We start from the raw sequence: 18,927 nt of genomic DNA, 5'->3' as shown, positions 1-18,927 counted from the left end.
GATTACTTAAACTCAACTTGTTCAACAATAGGAAATTCTTAAATTTCTACAACAAATTTCATCTGATAAGTAAAGAATTGATACAACAGCCAAAGAAAAAGATTATGGTGCGATTAGTGTCGTCATTATTACAACGAGGATTAAACAAGTAAAAAGTGAGAAAACCAGTCGTAAATAATTCCTTCACAGATTCGAAAAAGAACCCAACAAACATTTTAGAGGAATAACAGTTGCACAAATCACTCTGAATAAACTTTTGTTCGGCTACTAATGTTACTTGGAAAAAGCTTCTGGGATTCTTCAAAATTTTGTTCAGAAATACATTCAGAACCTTCATCAGGGATTCCTCAAGATACCTCCAATACATATTCCAGGACTTTGAGTTCCAACTGAATTTGCAGTCCTCTAGCAGTCCAGCGCTAATGTCTGCAGCAATTTCCATAGGAGTGACTTCAAAAATTCGTATATGAATTTGAAATATATTCCTCGCAAGAATACTTCGAGGATATCCCTCGAAGTTTTTTTTCAGTAAATATTTTGATCATTTTATAAGGATTCTCTCTAGAGGTTACTCCCGATTTTGACAGCCCCGATTTTCCCCCGATTTAATCTGATCCCGATTTAATCTGACCCCGATTTCAGCACCCTTTTTGACCCGATTATGTCTACCCCCGTTTTTAGCATGCTTTTTTGCCTGGTAAACTTGCATGCAAGTAGATATAAATTGATAAATAACACAGAATTATCTGAGTTTTTATAGGCTCTTGCACAGTGATTCCCAGGGGCAATTTTCAGGTCCAAGGGGGCGAAAATTTGTAAAATGGAATTTGGGGGGCGAAAATACTAGAAAGGGGGCGAAAATTTGAACACCATGAAAAAATTAGAATACTGCCACGACATGTTCACAAATGAATAAGGAATTAAGTATTAAGGAAAAATCAAGTCTAAAAGTTTAAAGAGGCGTAACTCCAAATTTTGAACTAATCTTCCAAAAATCAAGAAGGGTTTTGCTGGAATGGGTCTGCATTTTCAGGAACTGAAGACAGAATTTTGTTTACATTCGATGCCCTCGAAAATGTTGCACTGTGTTATACAATTCAATAAATAGTAATATTTTGGTGCTTGGACAAAAACTTGTTCCACTGTGTAATTTCTTTAAAATTTCATTAGCATTTCGCAGGAGATATTAAAAAAATAATCTGTAAGAATCTCTAGATAAATTCTTTGAGGACTTCGCTAGAAACTTGTGACAGAACTCCAGAAGAAATGTTGGATATAATATCTAAAGTAGACCATTTTGAAAAAGTCGTTGCAGTTTTGTGTTGTGTTGTAATATAAAATCCGTTGTCAAACCTAAAAATTAAAACGCAGGCATGATAGAGCGCTCTCCGTCGCCAATCAGACGGCAATCTATCTATAACAGGAGACAATTGACCTTACACCTCTTGAAAAAGGCCAAAACCCATCGGCAGTAACGTCGGTAATGTAAAAAACATCGTTTTTCGACTTTCAGACTGAGAAAGCTATCCGAAAGTAGTATATAAAGTATTTTCAGAGAAATTTCTAATAGAAATAAAAACAATTCTCAACGAAAAATTATAGAAGAAATTCCCATAGAAATCTTTGAACTTATTTCCGAAAGTCATGAAGACATCTTTCGAGAAATATTACACACATTTGGAAGGCAAACCCTAAGCCATTCTTAAATTTACGAGGCAACTAAGTTTTATAATTTTCATGTAGAACGAGCTACACATAAATATTCAACGATGAATAATGCATTCAGGGATGCGTCAATCTTGAGTGATACTGAAACATTTCATGATCTTGCATCCAACATTCACCAATATTGCATGCATTCTTGCATCTTGAAAGTAAAATTGCAGACAAGAATGCTTGGTTTACACGGTTTACGCTAAATATTTCGACAAAAATAATGCACATGAGTGGATCGATGTCTCTTTCATTTTATGTGCATTATTCATGATTGAAATTTCAGCGTAAAACCATGCCGTTTTGTTTGCAACATTCTTTGAGAGAAGACGTTTCGCGTTAAATGTCAAGGGTTGCCAGCAATGTTGGATATAACAGATGTGTTTGTGGGTTTTATCATTGAATAATACATGTTGTTTACATGATTGATGCTAAAATTGCATCACATATAAATCCAAGACTTTAGTGATGTGTACACACCAATTTTTAACGCTGAATTGAGCAGAACTTTGCTGTGATTTATCAAACTGATATTGTCAGACAACCAAATTCCTGAGTTGTAATTTTCGATCTCATTGCCATGCAAAATGAAAATAAAAGCTTATTCCTGCTTATGGAAGGGCCTCTTTAGCCCTATAGTAAAGATGTAGATATTGGTTTTTGCATAAATGTATGTAGAGCGTTTTGACATATAGTGAGGCAAATGTTCGAACCAGCAGAAAACACTTCAAGCCATATATTATCTCACGAAAAAAGCTGAAAATTTACAAAATGTACTTATTAGCTTTAATCAAATTATGCTTTATAATGCAAAAAAGCCATCCATATTTCATTTATCGCCTTAGTTTTGCCAAAAAATTGCTATTTTAAGAATGTTACAAGTGGTCTTATTTTGAGCAAATTTACGTTTAAAATGTAACAAAAGAAGAAGAAAGAGGTTCGACTGATGTGAATTTTATAGCTACTGGATTCGGCACTGCAGTCTTGGGAGGAATCAAAACGATGTTTTTAGATTTTTCCCGACGTTTCGACACAGAATCGAGTCTTTTTCTGGGGATAAGCTTTAAATGTAAAGTACGCTCCGACTTATTTTTACAACCATTATAGAGGGGTCTTTAAAATAAACGTTCGTAAAAATCAGTGTTATAATTATATTTTTGATAAATTCAACATTTAGATGTGGAAATAGTGATCCGAGATATTCAGCAAAATTGAGGATAAATATCCCAAAATGGCCATTTAAGACAAAAGCTGGCAACACTAGTCGATTGTTATCAAAGGATCTTATTATATGATGCTAATACCATAAAATTATGAAGATAACGATACCGAATGTTTACCAAAGTTGAAGGAAATGTTGCATGCCATATAGTTTGCCGATGCAAAAATGTTTATTTGGCTGGTAGCACTGTTTAAGAAGAATAAAGAAAATTTCAAAATTCCAAAATTTGAGTGGTATAGGATAACAGAAGGCTCAGTAGACTGATGCAAACTTTGAAGTTTTTGCTCCCCTATGCTTAAACGCTGTCAGTTATGATGAAAATAATTCTCCCAAAATTTGAAGTGATTTGGAAGAAATTTGGTTGTACACAGGCTATTTGAAGTTTCTATGGAAATTACTATGGAAAAGACAAACCTTTTGTGTTCAGTCTTCTAACTGCTCGTAATAATAATCCATGGAAAAGTGAACAAACTCTATTCATGTGAAATCTTCCCAGCTACAACTTTGCCGAAGACCACATTTTGATGAGACGTAAGGATAATTTGTTATTAATGATAACAAAGTCTAAATCATGCTGAGATGACCATTCAATTACTTTCAGAGCAACACTGCAACATAGTAGCCTGGATTATTTTGATCTATTCTACCCGCCAGGAGCACCACTGTTGCCTGCCGAGCAGTTGGTGGCATGCAAAATGCAAACCCAGTTTATAATTAAGAATAGCAATTTATCCTTAAGTCCTATCAAAATGTGGTCTTCAGCAAAGTTGTAGCTGAAAGGATTTCACATGAGCAGTGGTTGTTCACTTTTCCTTAAAATATTATGTCGAAAAACGGGTTTATAAAAAAAGTAAAAAAAAACTTTGGGACTTAAAAAGTTCGATGTTAGCAATAAATAACTTAAAAAATTCGAAGTTAGAAAAACTTTTTTCCCTAAAATATGCCCAATTTTCAATGTATGGACGACTTTTAGTAAATTTAATTACGACACTTTTTGCTTAAGGATGATCAAAATCTGAAATGGCCGTTTTTGTTTAAATCGATTTTAAAGTTTTGAATCATATTTTTTTTCAGTGTAGAAAATGTGTTTTAATTTTTTCAATATTTTTTTCTAAAACTCCAGGAAATTTCACGACTGTCCCCCATACAACACTTTTTCGTAGGTCTTACCGTTTTCGAGTTATACGGGTCTATAAAAAAAGTAAAAAAAAACTTTGGCCCTTAAAAAATTCGATGTTAGAAAAACTTTTTTCTCTAAAATATGCCCAATTTGCAATGTATGGACGACTTTTAGTAAATTGAATTACCAAACTATTTGCTTAAGGATGATCAAAATCTGAAATGGCCGTTTATTTTAAATCGACTTTAAAGTTTTGAATATTTTTTTTTTCAGTGTAGAAAATGTGTTTTTATTTTTTCAATATTTTTCTCTAAAACGTCAGGAAATTTCACGACAGTCCCCCATACAACACTTTTTTGTCGGTCTTACCGTTTTCGAGTTATACGGGTTTATAAAAAAAGTAAAAAAAAAACCTTGACCCTTTCCAAATGTTAGTCTAGATCGATTTTGAAAAAACAAAGTATGTAAAGTATCTTAGTTTCACATAGTCTTCACACCCAGAAAGTTTCATTGAATTCTGAAGGGGTGCTGCCAATCCCTTTGTCGAGTTGGCGTGAAATCCGTCAAAGAAACTGGATTCTATTTTGTTAAACTGGAATTTATAAAAATTACATAAAGTGATATCTGGCTTAATGTCACGAAGAATTCCAAAAAAAAAAAAAATTCTGAGAGATGTCTGGTCCTTATTACGATGAGTATTTTCTGGTCCTTAGTCTTTTTTTATCCTATTCAGTATTTTTTTGGTCTCTCGTTGTCATGAAGCATTAGGTCTCTAATGTTCCTATTTTTTTATACTTAGTCGCTACCAGCCCTGTAGGCAGAAAGGATGGTGCAATTTTCATTACATTTTATGCAGTGTTAGGTTGGGTTTTGCACATTGGGTTGTTAGTTGCTTCCCTGGTTGGTCCTTATGAGTGTGAGTTTTAAAGCGATCGATATTTGATTAGGGGTTGCACAAATCTACGGTTCATTTTTTTGGTCAGGCTCGGGTTATTAGTGTGTGTGTGACTGCCCAGATGATTAGCGTTTCTGCAATTTTCGACTTTGGCTAGGCGACAAGCAAAATGGTTATTCGATTGGAGAGGGCACTAGATAAAGGTTGGTTTACTTCAAGCATTCTTACTTTGGCACTTCTAGTGGTCGGATAAGGCTCTGGATGATTTTTCTGTTGGCAGACAAGGCGGGCCCGCTAACGCAGATTGTGGCCGATTTGAGATAGTTTACCAAGTCCTTGGTGTAGTTTTCATCCACCTCTTTGGTGACTGGTTTGTCTTTTGAGGAAAAGTTGAAGGGGAATACTTTGCGGAATTTTGAGCGAATTCCTAAAAATAATAATATTTTTAGTAACAATCGACAATACTGCACTAAGTAAAGAAATTACCATTGGGATTAGCTGTCTGTCCAGCGATGCTGCTGCTTCGGGTTGCTTTCAGTACACTTTTATCTCCGGGAAGAACTATATCGTGGGACCACTTTCCACAGGGAGCCGACTTATCCAACAACCGTGCCCGGGCGCACTGTTCTATCGTTTCGGCACACGTGTGTCTGTAAGGTGATAAATCAAAAACTTACTAGAAATCACTCGCTCATCGTCACTTTAGAAAAGGAATAATTTCCTACTAGTTTAAAAGGAAGAACAAATATTACCTTCCGCAGAATCGGGCCCACTGCTCAGCCCGGAATCCCCTGCCGGTGTCCGTCTCGACTGGAGATGCCCCTATCCGAATGGTTTTGAGGAAGAAAATAAACACAATTTTCAATGGAAAATATCTCTTTTACAACATCGATAGTAATGCACAGAAGATGCATACTTTATAAGCCAAGGTGTTGCAATCATTCAATTTGATAAACATTGTACACATTATTTTAGCTTGAGAGGAAACTTACCAGCGAAAAGCAGCAACTTGGCACATCGAGTCCTTCCTTGTAGGGCAGCCTTCATCAATGGGGTGAAACCTAGGTTGTTCTTTGGGTCAATTATCAAACTTCGGCACTTGGTGATAAGCATGTTAACGACGTCCGAAAGACCTGAAATCGGAGAAAATAGTGCGGGTAGAAAGATTGGCTCTTCAAACACTAAAAATAAGAAATGTTCAGAACTGCACAAAAGATCTTCGTTATTTTAGTTGGAAACAATACATCCGACTTCTAAAAAAATTCTATTCCTTGCCCAATTAGAAATATTTTCTGCTCTTGAGTGATTCCAAGCAACAGCACCAAAATTTGGTAAATTTTTTAATTCATTTTTTTCTATTGAGCTGAAACTTTGCACAGTTTTCCAGTTCCATCTAAATCGTCATTTTCCGATATCAAATCTTCAAGTTGAGTCACGACTAACTTTTCAAAAGGGTGTATGTGAAAATGGTTCAAAAATATTCAAAAAGCTGCACAGCAAAAACGGTTCGTTCGATTGATAGACAACTAAAGAAACAAAGTTAGACAACTAAATAAAGATTCCAAAAAAAAAAATACACACAGTAAAAAAATTTTTTTTTTGCATTAAAAAACATAATTTTTGACACAAAAACTCAAATTTCTCAAAACCCTATCGGAATACCAACGTAATTTTTTGAGGGAAAACGGTCCATTATATTAGCTATCTACCATAAAAATTTGGTGATGGTAAACCAATAAACAAAAAAGTTATGACATTTCAAACATGTTACAATTTTCACATTTAGTAGAAAAAAAAAAATTTTTTTTTCGGTGTAAATTATTACGGGAACCGCAGTTTGTTGCTGATTTTATTGTTAAGGGCCTTGCGTGAATTAAACAAGTCGTTTTCATGTATTCATTAGTATTATGTATATTATATGTATAAATATTATGTATATGTATAAATATTATATGTATATGTATATATGTATAAATTAAAATAAATTAACAGATTACACGAAAATATTTTTTTTTTTACCAGGATATTTTTGTTTAGAGTATGATAGATGAGTTTCTAAATGTTATATATAAACTTTAAAAGTTTTGGATTTGGGTATGCGTTATGAGATCATGAAAACATTTTATTAATACTTATTTATTTATTTATTGTTATTCAATTTTTTTTACAATATCGAACACTTTTGCATCATTATCAGTACAGTTCGAGTATAGTTTTGCTTTAATTTTATTTTCTGACAATGGAATGAAACAGTGAAATTTTTGGGTTCCTTGGATCGTTTTCGCGTTATTATATTGCTCGCTGAGCTCTGATGCCGTTAATTCGTACTCTTCAGTACGATAATAATGATAATTTTGTTAAATCTTCTTCTTTTCTGCGATTCGCCCAATCAAATAGTTCTTTTGCAGTTTATATTGGATGCTCACGTTCTTTGGCTAAACTTGCTCTTGTGGCCATGCGCTTTATGGTTCCTCCAATAGCATCACAAGGACCTTTGCCATGTGACGTAGCAAAGAAATGCCATTCTGCATCAATTCCGTACTTTGATTTAAATTGACATAGGCTCGAAAAATTCTTACGGTTTTTGTACTGCGATGCTGCTCCATCAGACATGAAATATATCTTTCTGATTTCTTTATCCTTATCAACGCGTTAAAAGTTAATCATTTTGGCAATGAACAAATTTACAGATACTGAGTCGTGTCTTAAATCTTCGGAAATTACAATAAAACTAAAATGTTCAATTTGCGTACTTCCATTGAAATAAATAACGAATGGATGAATTGTAGCTTGTTGTACGTTCCAGTGATGGGACTGCACTTCATCTTGCAATACAAAGCTATAGTTTTCAGAAAAATCACAAATGACTAAAAATTCACCATCTTGTAATGTATTTTTCGTATTTTTTAAAAAGCGGGATTGCTCTGTTTTAATAAAGTCGTGAGGAATTAAACTTTCTAATTTCAAGCAAAAAAATGACACAAACTCATCTACAGGTTTTACAATAGTTTCTAGGTCACACCTATCCGTGGTCACCCATTGCTCAAATGATAACTGATCAATATAATTTTCTTCAAACTCAGCGAATAAAGTATTTTCCAATGATGAAGAATCTGGACAATCCGAACAAGATCGTAGATAGCAATTTGATGTTGTATTTTCACACAAAAGACTACCAGTTAACATTTTAATATCCTTTGATAAATTGATTCTTTTCAAACTATGTAAGATTAGGTTAATATTTTCGTGTGTTGTGCACACACAAACATTATGTGTTCCTGAATTGGATAGAAGCTTGCATTGCCTTGGACGAAGGCTTGCAAATGAGGAAAAACCTACCTTAATATTTTCGTTAATTTCCTTGAAGCGTGTATACGCTTCTTTCAAAGTAGTCATCATTAATCGTTTTTGGATTGCTTGACGCTTTCCATCTTTTTTTACAGATACATAATCTTTTTGGCCAGGCATAGCTCTACTTACTTCATCGTCTTCAAAATATTGAATTATTTTTTCTTTTGTCTCATCTGTTAATGAAGTACTCGACCTAGCATTTTTGGTTGCAAGACAGTTATTTTTGAATTGTTTTGCCTCTTTTGCTGTATTTCTATTGGTTTTGAACTCATCAATGGCGTCTTGAATAGACCACGAGCTTGGCAGCATCGACAAAATCAATAATTTTTCTTTCCTTGTCGTGGCTAGATTCGAGAACCTTTCCTTCATATTCATAATTACCTCATCGTAGTCTGTATTTTCCACATCCTCAGGTCCTAATTTGAAGAGGTTTCTTCGTACAGCTTCGTTGATTTCACGGTATTTTTTCTCGGGATAATTGGGGTAACCCATCTTCGTCCATTTAATCGGAGTCACTTTTATTCCAGCTATCCCTTCGTTGAAGCGTTCGAAGTTGACCTTCTGGATGCACTCATCTTCTGATTGATTTGTTGAAACAGATGTCGCTGATGGTACCGTGGCAAGACTATCTGCACTTGGTACTTCTGGTAACTCCTCAGTTGTTGTCGGTGCATCTAGTAATTCCTCAGTTGTTGTTGTTTTCGAACTTCCTGCAACCTGATCCACCGATGATGTACAGATTGCCCGTTTGTCAACGTTTAAACGGCAGGACGTACAAATGCGTAAATTTGTATTCAATGTAGACATTGGAGCATAACCAGCCGCTTTCAGTTTATCTATGGTGCTTTCGGTGAGATTTCGTAGCTCTTTCGAACACTTTTTTTTCTGCAAACGGCCTGCAACAGTTGAGAAAGCGACTACTCATGTTGCTCGTTAGATTTTAATAAACAAAATCACTTTTAAGTTTTTACTGACTAGTTTGGTGTCGTTTGCTTGACTGAAGAAAAATTTTACAATTAAATCTTTTATAACCATAGTGGTAGTATATTTTTAGCTTTTTCGTGAGTATGTTCATGGTATGTACCTATCATGTTTTTGATGTTGTTGAAGTTACTCGCTTTCTCCCAAATATGATTAACAAAGTCTATTCTCTACCAAGGCGGGTCTATACCGACCTGCTTTACGTATACTAGATCACCTGGGTATAGACCCGCCTTGTTCTCTACGAGGTAAACTTTTTGCAGGTAAACTAGTCGTATACCTGTATAGAAAACTTTTTTTGTAGCTTTTGTCTTCAATATTAGATTTCTTATAGGTTTCTTTTATCAAAAGGTTTCAACACTATTGAGAGAATTTTTCTTCAGTTACGTACAATAAAAAATATGACACTATCAAGACTTTAGATCACAACACTGGATCGCGTCTAACTTTCTAATAGATGCTATAATAGTTATGAATAATTAAATAGAATATCATGAAAACAACTTGTTAACCTCATGTGGTACCCTTAACAAAAAATTCAGCAACAAACTGCGGTCCTAAAAAAAATTAACAATGAAAAAAAAAAAAAAAATTTCACTAAGTGTCAAATTTGTGAAATATTTGAAATGTCATAACTTTTTTGTTTATTGGCTTACCATCACCAAATTTTTATGGTAGATAGCTAATATAATGCACCGTTTTCCCTCAAAAAATTACGTTGGTATTCCGATAGGGTTTTGAGAAATTTGAGTTTTTGTGACAAAAATGATGTTTTTAATGCAAAAAAAAAATAATTTTTTTTTACTATGTGTATTTTTTTTTGGAATCTTTATTTAGTTGTCTAACTTTGTTTCTTTAGTTGTCTAACAATCGAACGAACCGTTTTTGCAGCGCAGCTTTTTGAATATTTTTGAACCATTTTCACATACACCCTTTTGAAAAGTTAGTCGTGACTCAACTTGAAGATTTGATATCGGAAAATGACGATTTAGATGGAACTGAAAAACTGTGCAAAGTTTCAGATATTTTTGAAATGGTCGATCAGAATCGACTTGCATGCCTCCGTGTCTTTCGTATACACGCATATTTGCACAACTTTAATTAAATTCAAACTGTTCTCGATTCTGAGAAAACTGATCTCACCAAATCTTCCCGGGGATTATGACTACCCAGTCTCCCATATATATTGCCCTTGAGGGTGCATAAGACTGATTAGGATAGATCCAACAATGCAAAGCTCATCGGGTTTTAATTCCCCACATATTTTTTGCAGATCCGTTGATTGGTGATTATTATTCAAAACAGCTTTTCTCTACCGACCGCCACAAACAATGCCTTCGGCACATGAATCTGCTCATCAAAATTCTGCACCGTTTCGTTGCGATGCTTCCTCCTTCCGACACGATTAGCGGTACCCATATTGATTGCATTTGTTCAAAACATATTCCAAATTGCTTCGAGCGTAAACAAATCCAATGCCAAGCCGGGGAGCTAAGCATTATTGGGGCGTGCTTTCCAGGAACTTCTACACCAATTAGTCCTTGGTCGTCAGAAACGTGCAACGGATCTCGACGGATTGCCGGCGGAGCAAAATTATTGAAACATTTTTGTTGACAAGCCGACAGACGGATAATTGGCAGGTATATGCGACATTTCCCCACATCGGAAGCAGGAAGCAAACGAATACACACGGGGGTTTGTGGAATTTGCATGGAATGATTGAAATTTTGATGATATCGGATCAACACTATCCGACCATTAAATATTCAGTGTGCACAAACAACTTTGTGACGACGCATGACCGCGTGGTGGTATTTTGTTTTGCTGCTCTCAATATGATTTTCGATATACCTGCAATTGATCATCGAATTATTCAGAGTTGCAAATGCAGTTTAAGCGTTTTGAACCGTTTCAAGCCATTTGAATACTTTTTAAGCCGTTTTATGACATTTTAATCCATTTCGACCCATTTTAAGTCGGAAAAGCCATTTTTAAGCAATTTTATGCCGTTTTAGGCCATTTTAAGCAATTGTATGCCGCTCTAAGGCGTTTTACGGCATTTTAAGTCCTTGTAATCGGTTTTAAGTTGTTTTAGTCCGTTTTAAGTAATTTAAAGCCGTTTCAAGCCATTTTTAGATCCGCTTAAGTAATTACTAGCCCGATAATTCACCTTTTTGGGCTTATTGGGCTATTATACGGCTAATGGCCATTTTAAGCCGTTTCAAACCATTTTGAACGATTTAAAACCATTTTAAGCCGTTTTAAGCCATTTTAATCTATTTTTAGCTATATTGATCCTCATAAATCATTTGAAGCGGTTTTAGCAGTTCTGAACAGTTTCAAGCCGTTTTGAGCCTAAAGCCTTCTCAAGCAGTTTGAAGCCATCAAAGACATTTCTAGCCATTTTAAGGCATTTTAAACCGTTTCAGGCCATTTTAAACCCATTTTATGCAGATTTTAGCCGTTGTAAGCTGTTTAAAGCAGACTTCAACCGCTTTCAACCGTTCTAAGCTATCATAAGCCGTTTTGAGCCGTTTAAGGCCATTTTTAGCCATTGTAGGCTATTTTTAGCCGTTACATGCCATTTAAATTCTTCTAACCCTTGGTTCTTAGTCGTTTCAAGTAGTTTTAAGCCGTTTTCAACCGCTTATAACAATTTTAAGCCATCTTAATCCGTTTTGAGCCGTTTGAAGCCATTTTAAACAATTTTAGCCATATTAAAGCGTTTTAAGCCATTTTAGGCTGTTTTAACCCTTAAAAGCCCGGACGGAACTTGAATTTTTAAATGACCTCAATTTGGAGACTAGTAGATGAATCAATTTGAAATAAATTTTGAAGTGAATACGGTTAGTTGGTCTAACATCCCTTGGGTGAAGCTTGGGAAAAAGCGTGGACAGGAAGATTTTTGTTTTGCTGCTCTTCGGCTTCGGCAAAGTTATTCAACAGATCAAGGAATACCTGGCGATGAAAAATCTGATTGAGAATTCATCCGCTAGATGGCACTGATGACAAGTTTATTTCAATCATCTGTATCTCAAGATCCGTATTAGATAGAAGGTTGGTGTCTTCAGTAAAGCTGTTCAGCAGATCAGATAGCCCGGCGGTGAAAAGTCTGATTGAGAATTTTCCCACTAGGTGGCGCCAGTGACATTTTTTTTTCAATTGTCTGTATTTTAAGATCCTTAACAGCTAGAAGGTTGGTGTCTTCGGCAAAGCTATTCAGTAATTCAAGGACTATCTGGCGGTGAAGAGTCTGATTGTGGATTTTCCCGCTAGGCGGAGCTAGTGACAAATTGTCTGTATCTCAAGATCCTTAACAGCTAGAAGGTGGTGTCTTCGGCAAAGTTATTCATCAGATTGAAGGCTATCTAGTGGTAGAAGGCCTGAATGAGAATTTATCCACTAGGTGGCGTTAGTAACAAATTTTCTTCAATTGTCTGTATCTTAACATGCTTATCAGCTAGAAGGTTGGTGTCTTCGTGTTCGGCGATGATTTGAAATTCTTGAGACAATTCAATAAAATGTGTTGCTAGCTTCATTACGAGTAGATAGTTGAAGTACAATTTTGTCTTACTGAAATTTTTTATTTTTATTGAGTGAAAATTGAAGTTTTGAGAGCATTTTCAAGAAGACGACCGACGTAATTGTATTTTGCTCCTTTGTAAAATATATGGAGAAAACCAAATAAAATTCAATTTTGCTTTCAAATATGAGCACACACAAATGACACTAGTCTTAAATTGAAGATATTTCAATCAAATTTCGGCAAATCATAGACTTATCTCGCGGAAACTTGTGCAACATAGGTTTTCTGTAGTTTGACTAACCGGATTGAATGTAACAATTCTGAGTACGGTAATATATTAATGAGTGTAATGAATACTTCTGTTTGGGTGCTAATCAAACGGTATATTTAATAATTTCATAAGATACTAATATAACGATACTGAAGGATTTCATTTTCAAACCATTTACTAGCTTGGCTCAAGAGCCGTATGGCTTGACGAAGCCAAATCACATGTTGATATCATAAAATTATGATATATTAAGAAATCCCCTAAAAAGGGGGTATACCCGAGCAGAAGAAAATAACTACTGAATACCAAATTGAGGTATTCCATACCAGATAATTTCCAATACTTACAACCTGAATGAGGTATGAATGAGCCCTGCATAAGAGGTAAAATACCTCAAATAATACCTTCTGCATATTCTACAAATACCAAGTTGATACTTAGATCAGGTATTGTAATACCTAAATAATACTTGATGGATTTTCATATAAAAGTGAAATTTTTCAATACTAGTTCAATACCTCCAGCAGTCCTCAATAGCTGTCGAATACCAAAATGAAGTGTTTTTAATTGTTTTAAACATTTTTTTCAAATACCATTATAATACCAAAATGAGGTATTGATAACTGAACAATACCTAATTCTGGTATGATACCAAAATATGGTATGATACCAAAATATGGTATGCATAAGTTATTGGCGAGTTATTCTTTCCTCCTCGGGTATCCCTTTCGGGACGAACCAGCACAATTGTGCTGTTCGGCACCCATGACATTGAATGATTCTTTTAGCCAATAAATCATTGATTTACTAAACTTTTTTGATTTCGATTATTGGATTATCATTGATACTTGTAATTAAGCACAAAAGCTTTTGTTTACATCGTGTTTAGAAAACACCAGCTCAGGGTAAAGAAAATGTAAACAAACACCGTAAGAATTGAAAAAGTTTTATCTGTCGCAACTTTTGAACTATTCGTTTTTTCTAGGTATGCACTCTAGGTATGCAGGTAATCGAGAGTGAAATGTCATTCTTTGAAATGATGAAGACCAAATGTTAATTGATTCAGACAGCAAAGATTTCTGGAGGGACAAAGTGGGACCAGCACAATTGTGCTGGTGCCGGCACTTACCCGGTCGATGTTCGTTGTGGTCTACCAATTTTCATTTTCAGTATTTTGATCAAGTTAAGTGGCTGAATTTGGTTCTAATGTCCACAATAGTGCATAATATTGCATTAAAACATGAATGAATGATTACATACGAATCATAAAAATTATGTACCGCACAAAAACTATGTAACAGAAACTCATAGCTTTGGTTTAAAACCTTTTTTTATAAGTCCATATATGAAATGGATTGGGAATCCCATTTAATTCACATTTAAATCGTCAATAGCAAAGTTTGAGAAACAGTAAAATTTTTGGGGAACGTTCAAAAATTACGTCAATTATTTAGGGGAGCGGGGATGTACGAAAGTGTGACAGTGTATGTACCTACTAGGTGCTTGGGAAAAAACGTGAACACGGGAAGGTTGTAGGACATTTCCCAGAAAGTCAAACCCCAGAACGACATTCCCCAGAATGACGTTCCCCAGAAACCCATTCCCCAGAATGGGACATTTCCCAGAAATCCATTCTCCAGAATGGGACATTCCCCAGAAAACCATTCCCCAGAATAGGACATTCCCCAGAATGGGTTTTATACGTTTGTAAAGAGTGGAAAAAAATTGGTAGTTTAGTTTTTTTTTGTCGTTAAGAAATGTACCTACTGAATTGATTCGAATTACCAGAAGCTTCGAATTCCGGACACAGATGTCAATTCACCAAAAATATTATTTTGTCAAATTCATTATTATGGATCTCAAGCGAATAAAAACGGAATTGAGTTGAAAAATCTTTTGAACGGCGATTGTTTGCTTCCTTTTTCTCAGGCAAACCATCTTAGCTGCCGTCCATAAATCACTTGGTCTTCTATGGAAGGGGGGGGGGGGGTTCCATACAAATTTCAAAAAGTTTGTACGGTCAAAAAATCACGAAGGGGGAAAGAGGTGGTTTTGTGGCTAAGTGGTTCATCGGCAGACCCAACCATAATCTTAGGAGGAAAATGCTGTTTAAAAATTGCCTTAATTGTGTCTTAATTAATTTCATAATTGTGCTACTGTCGTTCCCCTGAATATCATTTACCCGAATGCCACCTCTCCGAATGACCCGTTTCCCCGAATAGTGATGCAGTTCAAACAGGTGCAAGAATAGTCTTCAAGGACTGGGTGCTGAACTAGAATGAATGATTAGCAATTAAAAGAAGAAGATAATATAGATTTGAACGTCATCCTCGACTAAATATATCTTGCCAAAAATGCCAATGATGGTGAAACTCGAAAGAACCGCCAATCAAGTGAAGAAGGGTGCATATTAGATGACCGGTTCGTTATCACCTCGAAACACAAAAAGTTATGATAATTATAAGAGCTAGCCGTAGCGGTAAACGCGCAGCTATTCAGCAAGACCAAGCTGAGGGTCGTGGGTTCGAATCCCACCGGTCGAGGATCTTTTCGGGTTGGAAATTTTCTCGACTTCCCAGGGCATAGAGTATCTTCGTACCTGCCACACGATATACACATGCAAAAATGGTCATTGGCATAGTAAGCTCTCAGTTAATAACTGTGGAAGTGCTCATAAGAACACTAAGCTGAGAAGCAGGCTCTGTCCCAGTGGGGACGTAACGCCAGTAAAGAAGAAGAAGATAAGAGCTAAAAACTATTCGGAAACTGGGCTATTCGGGAAAACGGGTTGTTCGGGGCACTGGCATTCTGGGAACTGGCGTTCGGGGAAACGACATTTGGGAAACCGACATTCGAGGAAAAGTAGCTCAACCGTTTAACATAAGCTGTTCGTACATATGCCATACTGTGTTTTATGATCAAACTTGATCCAAGCTATGGTTTTTTTTTTGTTTTCATAGTTATTCTTCCTTCTTTTAAAATTGGCTGTTCTTTCTAATTGTACTTTCAAAGAGAGATTGGTGTAGTGTAATATGTCACAAAGTAAATTAATGGAATTTGTTTTTCGGCTTTCATGGCATATTCTCCCTTCTTTTGAACATATGCTGTTCTTCCTAGGTTTATTGTTTAAATAATTAAGGATTGTACACATATTATGTCACGCTAAATTTTAAATTTTTCGACGAGAAAATCGTCAAAAAACATAAAAATCGTCCAAATGGTTCGAATTACATTTCCGACCATAGGTAGTTAATTTTAAAGAATTTTTGATTTAAAGATTCTCCATTCAATAAATGAAAGACTGCAACAAACCGAAACTCCTACCGTTAAAAATAAAAAAAACAATACGAAAATGTTTTACCTATGAAAGTTATGGTTTTCCTCGAATTTTCCAATTAGATGCATTCACTATTTACTATTTACCATTTTCCTGGATTTGAATACCTCAAAGATCTCTTGTTATTTTTTTCTGGGGAATGTCCCATTCTGGGGAATGGTTTTCTGGGGAATGTCCCATTCTGGGGAATGGATTTCTGGGGAATGTCCAATTCTGGGGAATGGCGTTCTGGGGAATGTCGTTCTGGGGAATGTCGTTCTGGGGAACGTCATTCTGGGAAATGTCGTACAATCCACGGGAAGGATTTAGATAGACTTAAAAATAATAGACGTAATATATGAATGCCTCCTTGCTTTGATAATTTGTAAATTCTATGATGAATCGATAATCCATTCTGATGTTCTACGATGCATGGTGGTTCAATATCTTCATTAATATTTATGAAGTTGGACAACTGGAGCTGAAAACCTTTATTTACTTTTTGTTTCTGAACTGCAGAGTCTTTTTTTAATGGCATACTATTGATGTATGCAGCCCATGCTGGTATTACTTGCAAAAATGTTTATTATGTTGAAGACGAAATGTGTTTTTTTTTTTTTGAGAATAATATATTAAAAATTAAAATGTGGACTTCATTGCCGTGCGTATAGTGTTGCAAAGGAACTAGCTGTATCGATCAAAGAAGTGTAGGTTCAATTCCCGCTGCTGTATTTTTTTTTCGTCATGAACGTATTACGACTGTGCCATTTGGTGTGTGGTGCTAGTCCGTTGATTCGTGTGATGCTCCCTTTAAAGGTCATAATGCTTTCCAGGCAACTTAAAACGGTGACAGCCAAAAGTGCCCATTCAACCGAAACGAAAGGGAAAACAAAACTTACGAGTATGGTCAGGGGTCATTCAAAAATGACGTTCATCATGTAGGGGAAAGAGGGGGGTGGTCAATGAAAGTGTAGCAGTGCATGAATTAGGTATTGGAAAAAGCGTGACAGAGGGGGGAGGCGGGGTCTAGAAATCCCGAAAAACAATGGACGTCATATTTAAATCGTCCCTCAGAGCTTTACATTTTCCTTTGTAATCTAACGGTCACACCGATTACGAAACTTTCAAAACTCATGGCAAACCAAAAAGCCTGCTGATTGAAGCTGTCTTATGGATTGTCTAATTAGAAGCATTGTCAGTGTCTTAATTTTTAAATATAATGATTTCCAAAAATTTGAATACATTCGAAAAAAAATTGATTGTTTTATGTAATTTGTTAAATAGCTAGAATATATGTAACAATTTCAAAAAGCAAATTCATGCTTTAATATGGTTAATGACCTGATTTTGACAATTCGTTTTTAAAAGGGTTTCCAAATTCCTTGTAATGTGTAAGCTATCCGTCTCAGTTCTTTCTGTGTTTCTTAACTGTGGAAGTGCTCATGAGAAGTTGAGAAGCAGGCTTCTGTAAGGTCAGAAAGAAGAAGAAGGAATTTGATGGTAATTATTTGCATTTGCATGCGTCATTCTTGTTTATTCACGTCCAAGCTGTCGGTCACGTATTACGTAAATTTACATGAATTTTTAGGGAAGCTGCTTACGCAGACTGAATGTTTTGACGTTTTCATTTAAATTCTAGGAATAAAATGAATGATTCCAGTTATTGTCAATCTATCAGTTCCATGTTATCAACCTTTACAAAAACATCGTTTAAGTATCATTTTAAGGAAGGCTATGCGATTTTAAAAGTGATAGTGTATATGTTAGGTAAAGTGAGTGAAGGAGTGGGTTTCTTAAAAAATAATTAAATTTTCGAGTCTAGTACATGACTTTGATAACGGCCTTATAATAGAGGTCAAATTGCGCGTATCTGTTAAAGGATACAAACTCTAGTGGAATTAAATGGTATAGTACTAAATTTGGTTTTTATTTATGTATAGATATTCCACTAAACAATTCGACGGTTTATTATTATTTTTTCAATTTTAATGTTTATTCCGTAAATTATTTTTGAGAAAAAATCCCATATAATTTCTGAGGATGTTAACAGACATAGCAAAACCAAGATGGTTTGGTTGAGACAATTAGTTTTCAAGTTATTCAAACTGTATGTTTACCCATTTTTATATGACGTAGACTAGTTCTTGAATTATAGCGATAACCGTCATCATCACGTAATGCTTTGAATCTTAGAGAGAATAGTAAGTATTTTCATCTCTCGTACATTGTTTTCGATCTATTTGTAAAAAAAATCATATAAATTAAAGTACATTATTTTTTTAATTTTAATGTACATTAAAAAATATTTCTGAATTTTTGGGTCACCCTATTCCCCGAAAGAGTACCCTAATGACGAAATAAAAATATACGGGCTCAAATTTTTTTTAAAAAGGCATGACTGGAACAATTTTCTAAAACAATTAAAAAAATATTTTTTTTTTTTTCGAACATCGACCGCCTTGGGGACGGACCAGCACAATTGTGCTGGTCTGAATTTGACCCTAAAAAGTTCATGGGTTGATAGAATAGCCA

At 35.2% G+C, this 18,927-nt stretch overlaps 1 protein-coding gene across 3 annotated transcripts in view; it reads right to left on the bottom strand.

Annotated features, from left to right (window-relative positions):
• LOC5574708 overlaps window positions 1-18,927 on the bottom strand; it is a 212,707-nt gene that overhangs the window by 1,122 nt on the left and 192,658 nt on the right. The window contains exons 6-10 of one of the 3 annotated variants that reach the window (XM_021841542.1): window positions 5,943-6,083; window positions 5,703-5,772; window positions 5,437-5,600; window positions 5,179-5,377; window positions 4,976-5,103 (exon numbers count right to left, since the gene is read on the bottom strand). In XM_021841542.1, coding sequence (XP_021697234.1) covers window positions 5,076-5,103; window positions 5,179-5,377; window positions 5,437-5,600; window positions 5,703-5,772; window positions 5,943-6,083 — 602 coding nt within the window. In that variant the 3' untranslated portion in view covers window positions 4,976-5,075. Of the gene's footprint in view, window positions 1-4,975; window positions 5,104-5,178; window positions 5,378-5,436; window positions 5,627-5,702; window positions 5,773-5,942; window positions 6,084-18,927 lie in introns of those variants that run through there. The other 2 variants (XM_001661558.2, XM_021841543.1) reach the window with 2 other exon arrangements.

Source organism: Aedes aegypti, chromosome 2 (assembly GCF_002204515.2).
Source record: "Aedes aegypti strain LVP_AGWG chromosome 2, AaegL5.0 Primary Assembly, whole genome shotgun sequence".
Classification (NCBI taxonomy): domain Eukaryota; kingdom Metazoa; phylum Arthropoda; class Insecta; order Diptera; family Culicidae; genus Aedes; species Aedes aegypti.
This window is presented reverse-complemented; position numbering and strand designations above follow the sequence as displayed.